This window comes from Lepus europaeus, chromosome 20 (assembly GCF_033115175.1).
Source record: "Lepus europaeus isolate LE1 chromosome 20, mLepTim1.pri, whole genome shotgun sequence".
NCBI lineage: Eukaryota > Metazoa > Chordata > Mammalia > Lagomorpha > Leporidae > Lepus > Lepus europaeus.
Genome location: NC_084846.1, coordinates 5,661,371 through 5,678,939, shown reverse-complemented (window position 1 = coordinate 5,678,939; position 17,569 = coordinate 5,661,371). Strand labels below are relative to the sequence as shown.

General features: G+C 66.8%; 1 protein-coding gene across 1 annotated transcript; it reads right to left on the bottom strand.

The window, feature by feature from the left end:
- Positions 1-1,521: 1,521 nt before the first annotated feature.
- On the bottom strand, positions 1,522-15,109 carry LDLR (low density lipoprotein receptor). The gene is made up of 18 exons (XM_062178029.1): positions 14,969-15,109; positions 10,408-10,530; positions 10,055-10,177; positions 9,590-9,970; positions 9,010-9,132; positions 8,192-8,314; positions 7,809-7,928; positions 7,490-7,615; positions 7,053-7,224; positions 6,734-6,961; positions 6,530-6,648; positions 6,240-6,379; positions 5,673-5,814; positions 5,408-5,560; positions 4,688-4,834; positions 3,387-3,482; positions 3,139-3,296; positions 1,522-2,711 (listed from the first exon to the last, which is right to left on the bottom strand). The coding sequence occupies exons 1-18, from the start codon at positions 15,024-15,026 to the stop codon at positions 2,676-2,678; spliced, it is 2,568 nt and encodes an 855-aa protein (XP_062034013.1). The 5' UTR covers positions 15,027-15,109; the 3' UTR covers positions 1,522-2,675.
- Positions 15,110-17,569: the final 2,460 nt, after the last annotated feature.

The following is a 17,569-nucleotide window of genomic DNA, read 5'->3' as shown; positions in this document are numbered from 1 at the left end:
GGGCCGGGGTCCAGGGTCAGCCTGCGGACCAGCCGCAGCCCGGGATCTGTGTCCCAGGCGCCCGTGCGGACTGTGGGTTCAGCCAGAGAGGGGCTCCCGGTGGGAGACGGGGCCATGGACAGCGGCCCCAGAGTCGCTGTCTCCCTCCGGGACAGGGCCCGCAGGCTCCCCACCGTCGGGTAGGGGGCTCGGGGTCTCCCCACCCTTATTGGTTTCCCGACCGCCTCAGTAGCGCCCGCTGTGGCTTTCAGAGGTCGTTACACTCAGATGCGGCCCAGGACCCCGGCACTGCTCCGTCGTCCCGCCGAGACACCCACTCCCACTCCCGTCTGCTCACTCACTCCCCAAATACCAGCAACAGCTGGGGCCAGGCCGGCCGGACCGGAGCCAGGAGCCAGGCGCTCCCTCCGTCCGGGCAGGGGCCCAGGCACTTGCAGCATCTGCCGCCTCCTGGGGTGAGCTTGCGCAGGGAGGGGGGTCAGGACCCGGATGCGGGCTGGGCCCCTTGGCGGGCGTCTTCACCACTCTGTGCGATCCTCGCCCTCACAGCGCAGGGGTCCCGCAGCAGGTGTCAGAACCCCTTCCTCTAAGGGGAGAGGGCCCATCCACCCATCCGCCACCTGCTGTGGGTCACACGGCTGAGGGCCTGGGCGTCCAGGTGCCTGCTGGAGAGGGAGCGTGGGAGACCCGGCAGCCCTGTCTGTCCATCCGTCCGTCCATCCAGGGGAGGTGTGCTCGTGCCCCCACGCCCCCACGCCCCCGCCCTCGCCGGCCCTCCTGGGGCTGCCCCGCCACTGCCTAAGGAGTGGGACCTGGGAGTGCTGTGTGGGTTTGGCACCATTTGTTTTTGTTTTGTGTTGTTTTGACAAGCAGAGTGGACAGTGAGAGGGAGAGACAGAGAGAAAGGTCTTCCCTTTGCCGTTGGTTCACCCTCCAATGGCCGCCGCGGTAGCGCGCTGCGGCCGGCGCACCGCGCTGTTCCGATGGCAGGAGCCAGGTGCTTCTCCTGGTCTCCCATGGGGTGCAGGGCCCAAGCACTTGGGCCATCCTCCACTGCACTCCCTGGCCACAGCAGAGAGCTGGCCTGGAAGAGGGGCAACCGGGACAGGATCGGTGCCCCGACCGGGACTAGAACCCGGTGTGCCGGTGCCGCAAGGCGGAGGATTAGCCTGTTAAGCCACGGCGCCGGCCTACCATTTGTTTTTTTTTTAAGTACTATTTTATTTGAAAAGCAAAGATCCAGGGGCTGGCGCCATAGCGTAGTGGGTAGACCGTCCTATAGGGGCGCCGGTTCGAGTCCCAGCTGCTCCACTTCCAGTCCAGCTTTCTGCTGTGGCCTGGGAAAGCAGCGGAAGATGGGCCAAATGCTTGGAACCCTGCACCTGCATGGGAGATCCAGATGGAGCTCCTGGCTCCTGGCTTCAGCCTGGCCCAGCCCTGGGCTTCCCCTCTCTGACTCTGATTTTCAAATAAATAAAAAATCTTTTTTTAAAGAATGTATAATTTGAAAATAAGAAAAAAACAAAAGAAAAGCAGAGATAGACAGAGGCAGACCTTGGTTCACTCCCCAGATTCCCACGACAGTCAGGGCTGGGCCAGGTTCCAGGGCGTGGAACTTCATCCGGGTCTCCCACGCACTGGGCCGTCCACTGCTTTCCCAGGCGCGCTAGCAGGGAGCTGGACCGGAAGCAGAGCCGGGACTCCGGGCGCTCTGATGGACGCCGGGGTTGGAGGCGGCGGCCTGGCCGGCTGTCCACCCAGGGGCGGCCAGGGGACCTGCATTCCTGGTGGACCGTCTGGCCACGTCGGATGGACGAGCAGAGCAGGGGACGGGCAAAGCCCAAGTCACAGACCGGGCAGGATGTCCCCGGCCAGGGCTGTGGCCCCCGCAGCCCGCCTGGTCCGGGCCAGGGCCCTCTCCCTGGGCCTGGGGCACGGGGCCGGGGCGCGGTCTGTGTAGCCTCAGCTGACCCAGCCGGCGAGCAAGCAGCCGCTTTAGCCACATAACTCGTTAAGGAAATTTAATCAACCACAGGAACCCCTTCAGGCTATAAAAACTCTCTATACAGTGGTTCAAGGCGACACGGAGCCCCCCCCCCCCCCCCCGGCAGCCCCGCGCCGCTGCACACAGCAGCCAGCGTTAGCAAAAATAAATACATTTCTATACATGTGCTCAGCGTCTCCAGAAACGTACAAAGTGCAAACGTCGTCACAGACTGGCGGGCGCGCTCGTGGGCACCGCGTTCTGTCGGGGAGCCCGCACGGCGCGCGGCTTGCAAGGTGCAAAGCTAAAACGCCATGCACGCCCCGGGCCGCGCTCCCCACAGCCCCCCACAGCCCCCACCCCACGCCGCGGGGCCCACGTGCAGAGCCAGAGCGCGGCCGGTGCAGCCCCGGGCCGCCCAAGTGCGGGGAGCCAGGGGCCCGGCTGGGGAAGGCGCAGGCACTTCTGGACAGTTAAGGGCGACCGGCGGCCCCGTCCGGGCCGGTGCGGGCGAGGTAAACACGGGAGCTCCTGAGATGAGCGCGGGCGGGCGCAGTGCAGGGAGGCCCGGGCCCCCCTCTGTCCAGAGAGCAGCCGGCCCGCGGCCCGGGCGAATAAATATATAAAACAGGGCCCGGGCAGGCGGCGGCGGCTCTCGGCCCTTGGGTGGCGGCGACATCCAGGCGGCGGCTCAGGCCACGTCGTCCTCCAGGCTGACCATCTGGCGCTGTGGGCAGGAGCGGCCATCAGCATGGGCGGGCGGTGGGGCCCCGCGTGCCCCGGCCCTGCACTCCCCCAGGGGTAGGTGTAGCCGTGCCCCCAACCCCGAGTGCTCCCCAGGGATAGGTGTAGATGCCCCCCCAACAGGCTCCCCCAGGGGTAGGTGTAGCCGCGCCCCCGGCCCCACATGCTCCCCCAGGGGTAGGTGTAGCCGCCTGTGCACTCCCCAGGGGCAGGTGCAGCCCCTGCGCTCCCATGCTCCCCAGGGGCAGGTGTAGCCCCTCCACACTCCCATGCTCCCCAGGGGCAGGTGTAGCCCCCCCACGCTCCCCAGGGGCAGGTGCAGCCCCCCCACGCTCCCCAGGGGCAGGTGCAGCCCCTGCGCCCCCACGCTCCCCAGGGGCAGGTGCAGCCGCCCGCGCTCCTGCGCTCACCGAGGGGTAGGTGTAGCCGTCCTGGCCCTGGCAGAAGCGCAGCTCGTCCTCCGTGGTCTTCTGGTAGACCGGGTTGTCGAAGTTGATGCTGTGGACGCTGCGGAGCCGCCAGTTCTTCCACAGGACCAGGGCGCCCAGGCAGAGCAGGCCCAGCAGTGCTGCGGGGCAGGACGGACGGTGGGGAGGGGCGGTCACGCGGGGCCGCCCCGGGGGAACTGGGCAGCCAGGACACAAGGGCGGGCACTCACCGATGGGCAGGACGACGGACAGGGCCCCCACGCTCCCGGGCGTCCGCTCGCTGCCTCGGCCGTCGGCGTTGTCGGCGTTGTCGGCGTTGTGCAGGGCTGCGGGGGGAATAGGCCCGGGGATCTCAGGGCAGGGCGGGCCCGGCCGCTGTGGGAGGGGGCCCTGCCCTCGGTGCCCGCAGATGGGGGTTCTAGAGCCTCCCAGAGGAGACCAGAACCGGGGCTCAGGGTCACAGGCGCGGCACCCACACAACCCCCGTGGACATGGCGTCCGGCCAGAGTCCCTCGTTTATTCGGAAGACCAACGATGACAGCCCTTCCACCCGCGGGCTCACCCCCAAATGTCCACCACAGCCGGGGCTGAGCCCGCCGGGAGCCAGGAGCTCCATCCGGGTCCCCAACGTGGGTGCAGGGCCCGAGCACTTGGGCCATCCTCCACTGCTTTCCCAGGCCACAGAGGGAGCAGAGCTGGAAGCTCCCATGGGATGCTGGCGGGGCGGCGGCGGCCCCGTCCTGTCCATGCACAGTGGGACACTGTCCCAAAGGACTTCGGAAAGCCCGTGGGACCTGGGATTGAAAGTTTGGAAGACTTCAAAACCAAAACCAAAACTCCTGGGCCGGCACCGTGGCACAGTGGGTAAAGCCGCCACCTGTGGTACCAGCATCCCAAGTGGGCGCCGGTTCAAGTCCCGGCTGCTCCACTTCTGATCCAGCTCTCTGCTGTGGCCTGGGAAAGCAGTAGAAGATGGCCCAAGTGCTGGGGCCCCTGCACCCACGTGGGAGACCCGGATGGAGCTCCTGGCTCCTGGCTTTGGCCTGCCCAGCCCTAACTGCTGCTGGCAGTGGGTGGGAGACCTTTCTGTCTCTCCCTCTCACTGTCTACCTCTCCAATAAATAAAAATCTTTAATAAAAAAAGTTGAGGGCAGCAGTGGATCCTAGAGGGGTTTTCCCTGCCAGAGCCCCCGTCAGCTCCGAGAAGCCCGGGCCCCAGGACGGGGTCGCCCGGGGCGTGGCTGTTCCGGAAGTCCCCGGGTCATCTTTTTTAAGGGTAAACAAAGGCTTCAGCTACCCTGTGGGGGACAGTAAGAGGTTCCGTGTTGCCTGTGCGGGGCGCGCCCTCTGGTGGACAAATGGACGAAGCACAGGTGGATTCCCCACAAGCCAGGCTGGGCGACCGCGGCCGCAGCACCACACAGGGGGCCGCCAGAGCCCCCGGCGTCCACCATGGTGGTCAGAGCTGACCAGCAAGGGAGCCCAGGCTGCAGCCCGAAGGGGCCCTGCAGGGGAACGGCCCAGGCCGTACCTTGCTGGGACGTGGTCGCCGTCTCCACGGTGCTGAGCGCGGGCTCGGTCAGGGGCTGCTGTGTGGTGCCGGCAGGTGGCTGGCTGTCCGTGAGCTTCGGCCCTGCGGCCGTCGACGCTCTCTGGGTGCTCAGCACCACGTCGGCCTCTGAAAGGGACAGGAGGACACTTCGCCAGTGCTGCAGGCCCCAGGCCGGCGCCGGGAGGTCACGCGAGACGCTAGTAGTGCCTGCCCCGCACGGCCAGTGCTGGTGGGGGGGGCAGGGCCGAGCTAGGGAGAACTCCGGGCATGCAACACCCCCAGCCATGTCACTGTCTGACCTTTGCCGATGCCCCGAACTGCGGGCCGGGCACCCAGGAGTGCGCGTGGTGGCGCAGGGGGGGAAGCTGCTGCCCGCACCCCGGCTGCTCTGCTTCCGGTCCCGCTCCCTGCTGTGGCCTGGGAGGCAGCAGGCGCTGGCCAAGTCCCTGGGCCCCTGCCCCCGCCTGGGAGACCCGGATGGAGCTCCTGGCTCCTGGCTTTGGATCGGCCCAGCTCTGGCCATTGCGGCCATCTGGGGGGGTGGTAAAGCAGCAGGTGGGGGACCTCTCTCCCTGCCTCCGCCTCTCTCATCTCTAAATCCTAGACAAAGGTATTCCTGGTAACAGCCTCGTGCTCCCGCTGCACACACAGGCTAAGCGGGGCCCCGCGGTGCGGAGCGAGCGAGGCCCGGGCCCCAACCTGTGAGGCAGGTCCGCATGTCCATAGCCAGCAGCATGCCGTCGGGGCAGGCGCAGGTGAACTTGGGCGAGTGGCTGTTGATCTGTGGGGCAGGCAGGCACAGGTACTGGCAGCCGCCGTTGGGGAGGGCCGTCTCCTCACACCAGTTCACCCCTGCGGAGGAAGAGGACATTCTAGAACATTCCAGGGCACCGGCAGGGCCGTTTTGGCCCGGGGGTGGGGGTGGGGGTGGGGGTGGGGGATGGGACGGCCGACCCGTCCTCACCTCTGGGCTGCGTGAGGTTGTGGAACAGGACAATGTCCTCAGGGGACAGCAGGTTCTCGGCCACCAGGTGGACGTCGGAGCCGGTGAGGCGGTTGGCACTGAAGATGGCTTCGTTGATGACGTCCGTCCAGAATACTTTGTCCTACCCGGGCGCGAGGGGAGCGCAATCCCGTGAGATGTGGCCCCAGGACACAGCTGCCGCCTCCGGCCATGCTGGTGGCCCGCCTGGGCCAGCAGTGGACGGCGGCCCGAGTGCGTGGTCCCCGTGGGAGACCCGGATGGAGCTCCTGGCTCCTGGCTCTGGCCTGGCCCAGCCCTGGCTGTTGCAGGCGTTTGGCAGGACCGAACCAGTAGAACCTCTCTCTGACGCTCTTTCCCCCAGGGCGCGTCAGCAGGCCAGGACAGGAGGCAAAGCGGCCAGGACTTGAAGCGGGCACCCGGATGGGGGACGCCTGCTCCGTGACCCACCCAGCGGGTCACTGTGCACCGTCTCTCTGGAAGCTGCGTGTGCACAGCAGCGCCCCCTGGTGGTTCTGCCTGGGGCTGACAGCCCTGCACTGGACTCACCTCAAAGATGGCCAAGGAGAAGGGGTGCGCCAGGCGCTTCTCGTCCTCCAGCACCGTCTTCCGGTTGCCCCCGTTGACGTCGATGCTGGAGATGGAGTGCAGCTTGGAGTCCACCCAGTAGAGGCGGCCGCTGGAAAGATCTAGAACACACAGGCGCATACGCGGTCACCCAGGGGTGCCAAAGGCCGGAGGCGCGAGCGAGCAGAGCAAACTCTCCGCCCACCCTGCCTAGGGGAGCTGCACGGCGGGGCCCGGAGCCGCCCGGCCACTGCCTGCGCCCGCACACGCACCCAGGGTGATGCCATTGGGCCACTGGATGTCCTCGGTCACCAGGGAGTAGACGTCCACGCCGTTCAGGCCCCCTTTCTCGATCTTGGCGGGGACGCCCCAGTCGGTCCAGTACATGAAGCTAGGGGGAGAGCAGGCGGTGCCCGTGAGGCCTGCGCTCTGCCCCGGCCAGGGCTCGAACCCCGTCACGCCCCGGCGCCACCTACCCGTGCGCGGGGTCCACCACGATGGCCCTGGGCTTGGAGCCTTCCTGCCGGAACAGCGTCTTCCTCCTGAGCCCCCTGGTGTCGGCCACAGACACGGTGCCCAGCACGGAGTCGGTCCAGTAGATGTGGCCGTGGATCCAGTCCACGGCCAGCCCGTCGGGGGCCTGCAGGTCGCCGCTGATGACGGTGTCGTAGGCGGGGAAGCCGGGCGCCTTGTCAATCTGCGCGCTGGGGAAGCAGGCACGGGGGCTCAGGCCCAGCCCCTGGGGCGTCCCCCCGCCCCCTGCGGGCGGCCAGGAGGCGGCAGGGCGGGGCTCACCTGTAGATCTTGCGCTGGGACAGGTCGGACCAGTAGATGCGGTTGCTGGCCACCTCCGTGTCCAGGGCCACCACATTCTTGAGGTTGGCGATGAGGCTCGTGTACTCACTGCGGTCCAGCGTCATCTTGCGCACCTCGTGCCGGTTGGTGAAGAAGAGGTAGGCGATGGAGCCTGGGGACCAGGGGGCGTGCGGAGGGTCAGGGAGGGCCCCGGCGGCCAGGCGCGCCCGAACCCCGGCGCACACGCCCCGCCACTTCAGCCTGGGCTGCGCGCCGAGCCCCAGAGCCAGGAGCTCACTCGCTGGCCCGCGTGGGCTGAGCTGACCTGGCCAGCCCGCGGCTTGCGTATGGCCCTGGCCCACAGGTTCTCCCAGCCCGGCCTCCCCGCAGACCCCAGGGCTCACCCACGGCCACCCCGGCCCGAGCCCCGCGCTCACCCTCGGCCTTGCAGGCCCGGCTGTGGGGGTCCAGCTGGAAGCCAGCCCGGCACTCGCACTTGTAGCTGCCCTCCAGGTTCACGCACAGCTGGCTACAGATGTCGGGGTCCTGACACTCGTCAATATCTGTGCGCGCAGACAGAGGAAGAGGCTGGGGAGGGGGACTTCTGGGACAGGGAGTTGGCAGGGACCCAGCCCAAACAGCCAAGGGCATCTGGCAACAGTGACCCTGGCCGTGCCCTTCCCCGCCCGGGGCGGAGCCATTGCAGCCACCGAGGCCGGTGGCAAACAGCCGGGCAAGCTGGAGACTGGGAGTCACCTTTGCAGCGGCGCTGGTCCACCAGCCGGTAGCCGTGGGGACAGTGACACTCGTGGCCGATCCTGAGCTTGTGGCACATGTGGGAGCAGCCTCCGTTGTCCTGCAGGCACTCATTGGTCGCTGCACCGGGGGGTGGGGGGGGACACACACAGCGGTCACTCCCTCCTGCCCCTCTGTGGTGTGGCGCGGCGGGCTGAGCCACTGCGCGGGACACCCGCACCCCCCAGCACGGCGCCAGTTCCGGGCCCACGGCTCTGCTTCGGACCCAGCTCCCTGCTACCGGTTCCGGGAGGCTGCACCCCCGTGCTCTGGCTTTGCGTGGGGTGTGGGTGGGGGGCTGGCATCTCCATCCCCCCCAGCCCCGCCCGTGCCCTGGGGCTCACCACACTCCTTGATGGGCTCGTCCGACCAATCCCGGCAGTCCCTGGTGGAGTCGCACACTTTGTCCATGGAGATGCACTCCCCGCTGTGGCACTTGAACTTGTCGGGCCCCTCGCACAGCGTCACTGCGGGAGACAGCGGGTGAGTTGTCCGTTCACACAAGGACGTACACTGGCACGTTCGCTGATAAAACACAGTAATTAAGGAACCCCCAGGAACCCACACCCATCACCGGGAGCGGGCCAGCCAATCGCGGCCCGCTGCTTGTGGGTTTCAATAAAGTTTTATTGGCACACGGCTGAGCCTCACTGTCAACTCTGCCTTCCAAATAAATAACTTGGTTTTTTTTTTTTTTTTTTTTTTTTGACAGGCAGAGTGGACAGTGAGAGAGAGAGATAGAGAGAAAGGTCTTCCTTTTTGCCGTTGGTTCACCCTCCAATGGCCACCGCGGTAGCACACTGCGGCCGGCGCACCGCGCTGATCCGATGGCAGGAGCCAGGTGCTTCTCCTGGTCTCCCACGGGGTGCAGGGCCCAAGCACCTGGGCCATCCTCCACTGCACTCCCTGGCCACAGCAGAGAGCTGGCCTGGAAGAGGGGCAACCGGGACAGGATCGGTGCCCCGACCGGGACTAGAACCCGGTGTGCCGGCGCCGCAAGGCGGAGGATTAGCCTAGTGAGCCGCGGCGCCGGCCTGTTTTGTTTTTTTAACAAAAACCTTCTAGCACCGCCTACCCTATGCCCCTACGCCATGGCCGCAGCCGTTTCCGAAGCCCAGCCGGGTTTGCCCCTGCAGCCCTGGCGGGGCCCGGGCGCACTCACCGTTGACGCAGCCCACCTCGTCGCTCATGTCCCCGCAGTCCGGCTGCTGGTCACACTGCCGGCTGCCGTGGATGCACGTCCCGTCCGAGCACTGGAACTCGTCCGGGCGGCACGTGGCCGCGGCTGGAGGCAACAAAGGGGTGGGTTAGCTCAGCTGGAGAGAGAGCGCCACAGCCCACCCCAGATCCTTGGGGTCCGCTACCCACGGGCAGGGGCCTGCAACAGCTAGGGCCGGGCCGGGCCGGGGGCCTACACCCGGGATCCAGGGTGGTCCCAAAGCCCACAGCACCAGCCAGGTCCAAGGCCGTCTTCCGGGCCAGCCCATCACCACCCAGTCCCAGGCTGCCACGCGTTAAAAGTTAGAAAATTGTAAAACTGTCGCCCAGGGGCGCTCGCGAGGCTTCAAGCACTGAACGGCCACATGGACCAGTGGCGCCCCCGTGGACGGCACAGCCTGGGGACAGTCGCGCCACGGCAGGCCCTACTGGGTGGCGCTGCACTTGAACCCGGGGAGGGGGGGGACCGGAGCGCGCTAGGGCGGCCTGTGGGGGCGCGGCTCGCTTCCTGGGAGCCCCCGTACCGCAGTCGCGCTCGTCCGAGCCGTCCTTGCAGTCGCTGTCGCCGTCGCAGCGCCAGCCCGCGTGCACACACTCGCCGCTGGCACAGTGGAACTCGTGGCGGGAGCAGGGCCCGCGGCTGGGCTGCGGGCTGGGGCGGGCGCCGCAGTGCGCCGGCCACTCGTCGGAGCCGTCCTCGCAGTCCGGCTCGCCGTCGCAGGCCCAGAGCGCCGGGACGCAGGCGGAGCTGTTGCAGCGGAAGTGGCCGGGGCCGCAGGTGGACGGCACGCAGGAGGCCTCGTCCGAGCCGTCGGGGCAGTCCCGCTCCCCGTCGCAGGCGAACAGCTGGGAGACGCACGCGCCCTGGGCGCAGCGGAACTCGTCCTGGGTGCACGTCCTGGGTGCTGTGGGGACGGGCGAGGGGTCAGCGCGGCGCAGGCCGGGGTCGCGGCCCCCCAGCCCCCCGCCCGGGCGGCCCGGCCGCTCACCGCAGCCCAGCTCGTCGGAGCCGTCCTCACAGTCCTGCTGGCCGTCGCATCTCCAGTGCCCAGGGATGCAGCGGTTCAGGCGGCCCCCGCAGCTGAAGTCGTCGGGCTTGCAGGAGAGAGACACTGCGGGGGGCACGGGGCGCGGCTCAGCCCACAGGCGAGGGGGGGACCCCAGAACCTCCCAGGAGGAGGGGGCCCAGTCCCGCCGGGGACCCAGTGGGTCCGACGCCCGCATCCCGCAGCAGAGAGCCTGGGTTCGAGCCCCGGCTGCTCCACGTCCGGTCCCGCTCCCTGCTGTGGCCTGGGAGAGCGGCGGCGGACGGGCCCCTGCGCCCCCGCGTGGGAGGACTCACTGCAGGTCTGCTCCCACTCGTCCGAGCCGTCCTGACACTCGGAGCTGCCGTCACACACCCACTTGTAGGAGATGCACTTCCCGTTCCGGCACTGGAACTCGCTCCGGCCACACTTGTCCCCCGCTGCGGGAGAGAAGGCGGGGAGGGAGGGGTTCAGCACCACGCATGTGCCCTGAGCACATTGGGGGGGGGGGGGACTGGCGCTGCCATCCCAGAGGGGCGCCGGTTCCAGTCCCGGCTGCTCCACTTCCCACCCAGCTCCCTGCTGTGGCCTGGGAAAGCAGCGGACGACGGCCCCAGTGCCTGGGCCCCTGCACCTGCGCGGGAGACCCGGATGGAGCTCCTGGCTTTTGCCCAGCCCAGCCCTACGTTGTGGGCATTTGGGGAGGACCCTCGCCACTCTGCCTGTCAGATACATAAGTCTTGGAATGTTTATTCCTTTGGGACAGAGGAAGACCCCCCCCCAATCTGCTGGTTCTCACGCCCCCCTATCAACCCTGGCTGGGCCAAGGCTAACGCCAGGGCTCAATCCAGGCCTCCCACATGGGGGGCAGGGCCCCCGGGGCCGTCTCTGCGGCCTGGCACCCCGACACCCCCGGACCGACTTCCCACCTCCCGCTGCTGCAGGTGCGGCCTTTAGAGGCTAAGAGGTTGTTAAGAGGGCCGGGCGCGGGCCCCGGGATTGGTCAGGACCCGCGCCACACAGCGGGGCCGCCCGCACCCCCGGCCCGCCCCTGGCCGGGTCCTGAGTTCAGCAAGCTTGGGGGGCTCCTCAGGGGGAGGCGCAGGCACACAGCCGGGACGACGCCCAACACCTGGGTCCGGCTGGGGGAGCTGGTGTGTCCCCGTGGCGTCGGCTCTGGGTAGATGGGTGGGGGTCCCGGAGAGGTGGTCTTTGAGAGGGAAAGAGGGGCTGGAGGGCTTTTGTGGTTCGCTTCCAGGGTGTCGGAGTTTGAGAACCCAGCCTCTAGCTTCGGCTCTCAGGACGCGGCTTGGGGCGCAGTCCCCGGATGATGGATGACGTCAGAGGCCCAGGGTGCCCCAGGCCTGCCCCGCCAGCCCTGGTCTTGGCCTTGAACCTGCGCTGAGCGCGCGGGGATCCTGTCCGAGAAGCACCCCTGCCTAGAGCAGCCCCGCGTTAGACTTGATTAGCTGCCTCTGGTTTACTTCCTTTAACTGTGGCCACCTGCAGCTGTCCCCTCTCACACAGGTGGCCGCGTGGCGCCTGATGGCCATTTCCCGGGTGTGCGCGTGTGTGGGCCAGGGAGCCCTGGGGGTGGCATTTCTGGGAGAGGGGGCCGCTCCCGGGTCCGTCTGTCCCCCCCCGGATGGTTCGTTCCCCTGGCACCTGGCCGGGAGGTTCGGCCCGGGTGTGGTCAGCAGGTGACACGGCCAGCCCTGGGCTTCCGAGCAGGTGGCTAAATCCACAGGGGCCTTGGTTTGCTCACTTATAAAATGGAGAGCATGGTGAGCCCCGCCCACGACTAGGTCTCACAGCCAGACAGGTGGGTGCTGGCCAAGCCGGGGACGCCTGCATCTCGTGCGCGAGTGCCCAGGTCCGAGCCTGCCCAACTTCCGGCTAATGCAGACCCTGGCAGGCCTGGGCCCCTGCCGCCCCCGTGGGAGACCCGGATGGAGTTCGTGGCTCCTGGCCCCAGCCGGGGGGCTGGTGGGAGCACTTGGGGGAGTGCACCAGCCATGGAAAAGCTCTCGCTGGCTGATGCTCCGAGTTAATCCGCCTTAAGAACACGGACGGAAGAGAAGGGGGTTTCGGAGTGGCCTGCGGTCAGCCACAGGGGCGGATGTGCTGCCCAGCGCCCCACCTGGGGGCCCCGCCCCGCCCCCCGGGGTGACTCACAGCTGCCCGGACCACAGGAGGAAGCGGCTGGGGTTCCCGGGCTCCCCCTCAGTAAACGGGGAAGTTCAAGCGAGGGGGCACGGGCAGTAAATCCTGGGGCGGCCCCAGCCTTGGGGGGGGCCATGCACCCGTGGCTGTCCCCACGGAGAAGCACATGTGTTACTGCCAAGAGGGGGTGAGCGAGCGAGAGCGAGAGAGAGGTCATTCTGTGGTTCACTCCCCAAGGTGCCCGCACCAGCCAGAGCTGGGCCAGACCAAAGCCAGGAGCCCGGAGCTCCATCCAGGTCTCCCCCGTGGGTGGCAGGGGCCCAGGCACCCGGATGTGGGATGTGGGTGTCCCGGGCAGTATCCTAACACCTGCGCCTGGGGAGAATTCTCAAGCATTGCCTTGGCAGCGATGGGGGGGGGGGGGGGGAGCCGCTCAGCTCGCGAACAGTGAGACACAGGGGTAGGGTGGGAGTGGGGGTCGCCCCCTGCTGCTGTGGGCTGCCCACCGGTGGCTAGCCTCGATGTCCTGGGTGGCGTCCTACTGCCTAGGAGGGCCTGCAGGTGCTGTTAATATTTCTGGGAGCAAGTGTTTGGCTGTCGGGAGGCAGCCATGGTGGCTCAGGCGCTTGGGCCCCTGCCACCCACGGGGGAGACCCGGATGGAGGTTCCTTGGTTCGACCTGGCCCAGCTGGGGCAGGGGTGGGCATTTGGGGAGTGAACAGACAGTGGAAGATCCCCCCCCCCTTTTCAAGTTATTACAGTAAATAAACTCTTTTTTTTTTTTTTTTTTGACAGGCAGAGTGGACAGTGGGAGAGAGAGAGAGAGAGAGAGAAAGGTCTTCCTTTTTGCCGTTGGTTCACCCTCCAGTGGCCGCTGTGGCTGGCGCATCGCGCTGATCCGAAGCCAGGAGCCAGGTGCTTCTCCTGGTCTCCCATGGGGTGCAGGGCCCAAGCACTTGGGCCATCCTCCACTGCCTTCCCGGGCCACAGCAGAGAGCTGGCCTGGAAGAGGGGCAACCGGGATAGAATCCAGTGCCCCAACCGGGACTAGAACCCGGTGTGCCGGCGCTGCAAGGTGGAGGATTAGCCTGTTAAGCCACAGCGCCGGCCCATAGTAAATAAACTCTTAAGAAAACTTTGCGTAAGCACTGTGCCTCCTCCCTTTAAAAAAAAACAACAAAAACAAGAAAACGAAAAACGCCCTCGGGGAAGCTGCGCCCTTGGTCCCTGCGGCCACACGTGAGCGCCCCCAACAAGGTCATCGAAACCCGGGCGGAAGGTTCACTTCTGCTTCCCCCGCCGCACGCAAACGAGGCGGTGAGCGCTGTCCAGGACCAGGGCGGCCAGGGGAAGCGAACCATTTCCTGGAAACCCAGGCGACCCCTCCTCGCTACCGAAAGGGGGATGGGGTGGGGGCGGCCCCCTCGGGTCCCCTGCTCCTGTGGGGGGGTGGCCATCATCTTGAGCTCATTGGATGCTGGGAGGGTCCCAGAGGAAGGAAGCCGAGCCCCCCCCCCCCCAGGATCGGCTCAAGTCCTCACTCCCCAAAGGACGAAGTGGAGCAGGCAGTGGAAGACCAGTGACTGCGGGGTCCCTGCAGCCATCTGACGGATCCCAGTGCGGCCCCCAGTGGCTCCAAGCCCGGCGTCCGAGCTGGCCTCTAAGTAGCGAAAGGGACCATTGCGCCACTGTCTGTCCACCTAGGGCTGGCCGCTCATTGAAATCCGCAAAAGCGAGCAGCCACCGAGGCGCGAGCGCCCAGCAGCCGCGTTCCTAACACCAGCGATCACCAAGCCCGGCCGAGCCTCTGAGGGGCAAGGCCACCGCGGGGCGCTGGGCCCTGTCCCCGCCTCGCCACGGCAGACCAAGGACGCGGGACGGTTCCCGAGGCAACCGTGCAGCCTCCCAGGGCCGGGGCGACCTTGGCTCGGGGCGCGGCCCCGTGCTCTCGGGGCCGTTCGCCCACGCTTGCGAAAGCGGCCCTGGGAGCCCAGGCCCCGGCGCCTCCTTTGGGACGGGAGCCCCGGCCGGACACGAGGCCTCCCCGGATTAGGCGCGGCCCGGCTTCCCCGCACGCCCCGCCTCCCTCGCGCGCGGGCCCCGCCTCGCACGCGCTTCTGCTTCCGTATTGGCCGAGGGGAGTGGCTCGAGGCTCGCCTGTTCGGACGGCGGCCAATGGGAGCCCGGGGGCGGGGCCGAGGGGCGGGGCGGGAGGCGGTGGCCTTGGGCACGGTTGCACGCGAGGGGCGCCCAGCCCCTGGGAGGCGTCGGTGTCCCCCGAGCGCACCAGACCGCAGCGGCGCACAAAGCCGCAGTGGCCACCGTGGTAGCCCCTGCTTTTGTCGGGGAGGCCCCAGAGAAAGCCCGCGGGGACCTCCAAGTTGTGCATCCGGCCCTCGAGTCGCTTTTACTCCCATAACGACTGATGGCGGGCTGGGGTGGAGTGGAGGTCCCCGCATCCCGCCCCAAGGGAGACCTGGGGGCCCGCACCCCGCGGGGTCCGGGAGGGCGAGCCGCCCCTTGCCTCCTCTCAAGTCCGCAGACTCCGCCAAACCCTCGCGCCCCTGGCCCCGCGCTCTGCAGCCCGTGGGGAAGGGCCTCCGGCCACCGTCCCCCGAGTGGTCCCCACCTACCCGGCTCTTATCCCTCGCTGTCCGCGCCCCCGAGTGACCAGGGCGGCTCCAGGAGGCGGGCAGCGCCCGGAGCAAGCCTTACCTGCAGCCCCGGCGGCGGCGGCCAGGAGCAGGCCGAGGACCCAGCGCGCCGTCCTCATCGTGGGAACCTCCGCCGTCAGCGCCGCTCCGGGACCCGCAGCCGCAGCGTGCGAGCAGGACGCCGGGCTTCGAGGAGTGCACGCGGGGCCGGAGGCATTGCCGGCCTTTCTAGGCGAGCCGGCGAGGGGCGGGGCTCGCGGTGGGGTGATGTTCAGAAACCTTCACCTCACTGCCCGGGGAGGAGCTTGGCGGGTTAACCCCTGCCGGCCCGGGGTCCAGCCCTGGAATTTGGATCCACTCCCAGCCCCAGTGAAACGCCCGGAATCCATTTTTTTTTTCCCCAAGAATGAACAACTTTCCCCTAAGGGGCTCCTGTCTATTTGACTTCCTAAGATCTGTGTGTAGTTTTTTCCCCCTGCTGGCTTACTTGGATACAGTTTTTAAATCATTCTAAACCACCTTCAAAACAGTGGCGGGAGAGAGAATTGTGCACAGCACCCCCCCCCCCCCCATAATGTTGCTTTGTGCGACTCCAAGCAAAAACATTTCCGAAATCGATTCAGCCACTCCCCGGAGTCCGGCCAGACTGACCCTGCGAGGTCGGAGCGACAGAGGCTCCGTCAGGCCAAGTCAAAACAAAACAGGGCTCTGGCAGCCGGGCGGGCGGAGCCCCGGAGCCCCGGAGCCCATCCCAAGCCAGGAGCACTTTAGGGGGCCCACGGGGTGGCCAGGGGCCCTGTGCCAAAAAGACACGAGTGAGAAACACGCCTGGTGGAGGGGTCCCCAGGGGTGGGCTGGAGTCCCCCTGGGAAGGGGGTGGCCCCTGACCTGCAGGGGGCTAATTGTCCATGGGGGGGTTACCAGGAACACCCAGGACGGGACGGTTCCCCAGCCTTGGCGCTCAGGTGAGCGCCCGCCAGCTCCAGGGCCAGGGCCCACTGAGGCGACAGCAAGCGCCCGGCAGGTTTGGTGTTCTTGTTCTTTTTAAAGATCGATTTAAGAGGTGGAGGGGAGAGACCTTCCATGCACTGGTTCACTCCCCAGATGGACGCAATGGCCGGGGCTGGGCCAGGTGGAAGCCAGGAGCCTGGAGCTCCATCCGGGTCTCCTGGGTGGGTGGCAGGGGCCCAGGCACTGGCATGGGCAGTCACTGCCGCCTCCCAGGCACATCAGCAGGGAGCTGGAGCTGGGACTCGAACCCAGGCCCTCTGGGAGGGGATACGGGCGTCACAAGCTGCACCGGAAGCGCCGTGCCAGGCGCGCGCCCTCCATTGCTCACCTGGTCCACGGAGAGCGCGGTCCACGAGCCTCCCCACCACCCCACCCTGCGCCTGGCAACAGGGAGGGACCTGGCTTAGACTGTCCCCAGAGCTGCCAGGCAGGGCAGGCGGCGACAAGGCCATAATCAAAGCGGCTCTTGTCCCTACACCTGGGCAGGTGTGGCCACCACGAGGGCAAGTGGCCAACTTCCTGGACCTGGGTGTGGGGGGGTGGAGGGAGAGAGAAGGGCAGAGAGAGATCGGTCTCTCAGTCTCCCATCGGCTGGTTCACTCCCCTAGCTGGCCTCAACAGCCGGAGCTGGGCCAAGCCAAAACCAGGAGCCAGGAGCTCCATCCGGGTCTCCCATGCAGGTGCAGGGACCCAAGGACTGGGGCCATCTTCCACTGCTTTCCCAAGCCATAGCAGAGAGCTGGATGGGAAGTGGAGCATCCAGGTCTCGAACCAGCGCCCGTGGGATGCCAGCTTCACCTGCCACAGCGCCGGCCCCGCCTCCACCTCTGATCCAGCTCCCAGCTAAGGCCAGGGAAGCAGCAGAGGACAGTCTCCCCGCCCCCCAAGGAGCTCCTGGCTCCTGGCTTCCGCCCGGCCCAGCCCTGGCCATTGTGGCCAACTGGGGAGAGAACCAGCAGCGGACAAATTTTTCTGAATGCCTCTCCCTCTTCTCTCAGTAACTCTGCCTTTCAAAGAAATGTCTTTACAGAATGTTTATTTTGGTTTGGTGCCACGTGTTGGAACCCGTGCATAGGTTTTTGGTTTTTTGTTTTGTTTTTGACAGGCAGAGTGGATAGTGAGAGAGAGAGACAGAGAGAAAGGTCTTCCTTTTGCCGTTGGTTCACCCTCCAATGGCCGCTGCTGCCGGCGCACTGCACTGATCCGAAGCCAGGAGCCAGGTGCTTCTCCTGGTTTCCCATGGGGTGCAGGGCCCAAGCACTTGGGCCATCCTCCACTGCACTCCCGGGCCACAGCAGAGAGCTGGCCTGGAAGAGGGGCAACCGGGACAGAATCCGGTGCCCCGACCGGGACTAGAACCCGGTGTGCTGGTGCCGCAAGGCGGAGGATTAGCCTGTTAAGCCACGGCGCCGGCTGGTTTTTTTTTTTTTTTTTTTTTTTTTTTAAAGATTTATTTATTTATTTGAAAGAGTTACAGAGAGAGGGAGAGAGTTCCCATCCCCGTGGCGTGCCCTTTGTCCTGGCTCAGGGGCGGTTCTGGGGATTCGGTGTTACCACTCCCAGCCACGCAGTCCTGGAGGGCTCCCTGGATGCGATGTGAATACCAAATCCGGATTTGCTGGGGCCTTCCCTCCCGCAGGACCATCACAGC

Coding starts and splice junctions, on each gene's coding strand:
- LDLR (XM_062178029.1), bottom strand. CDS start 15,026: ATGAGGACGGCGCGCTGGGTCCTCGGCCTGCTCCTGGCCGCCGCCGCC. Junction 9,971..10,054: donor CTCCGACGAGCTGGGCTGCG/GTGAGCGGCCGG, acceptor CCGTCCCCACAG/CACCCAGGACGTGCACCCAG. Junction 4,835..5,407: donor CATGCGGACCTGCCTCACAG/GTTGGGGCCCGG, acceptor TGTCCCTTTCAG/AGGCCGACGTGGTGCTGAGC.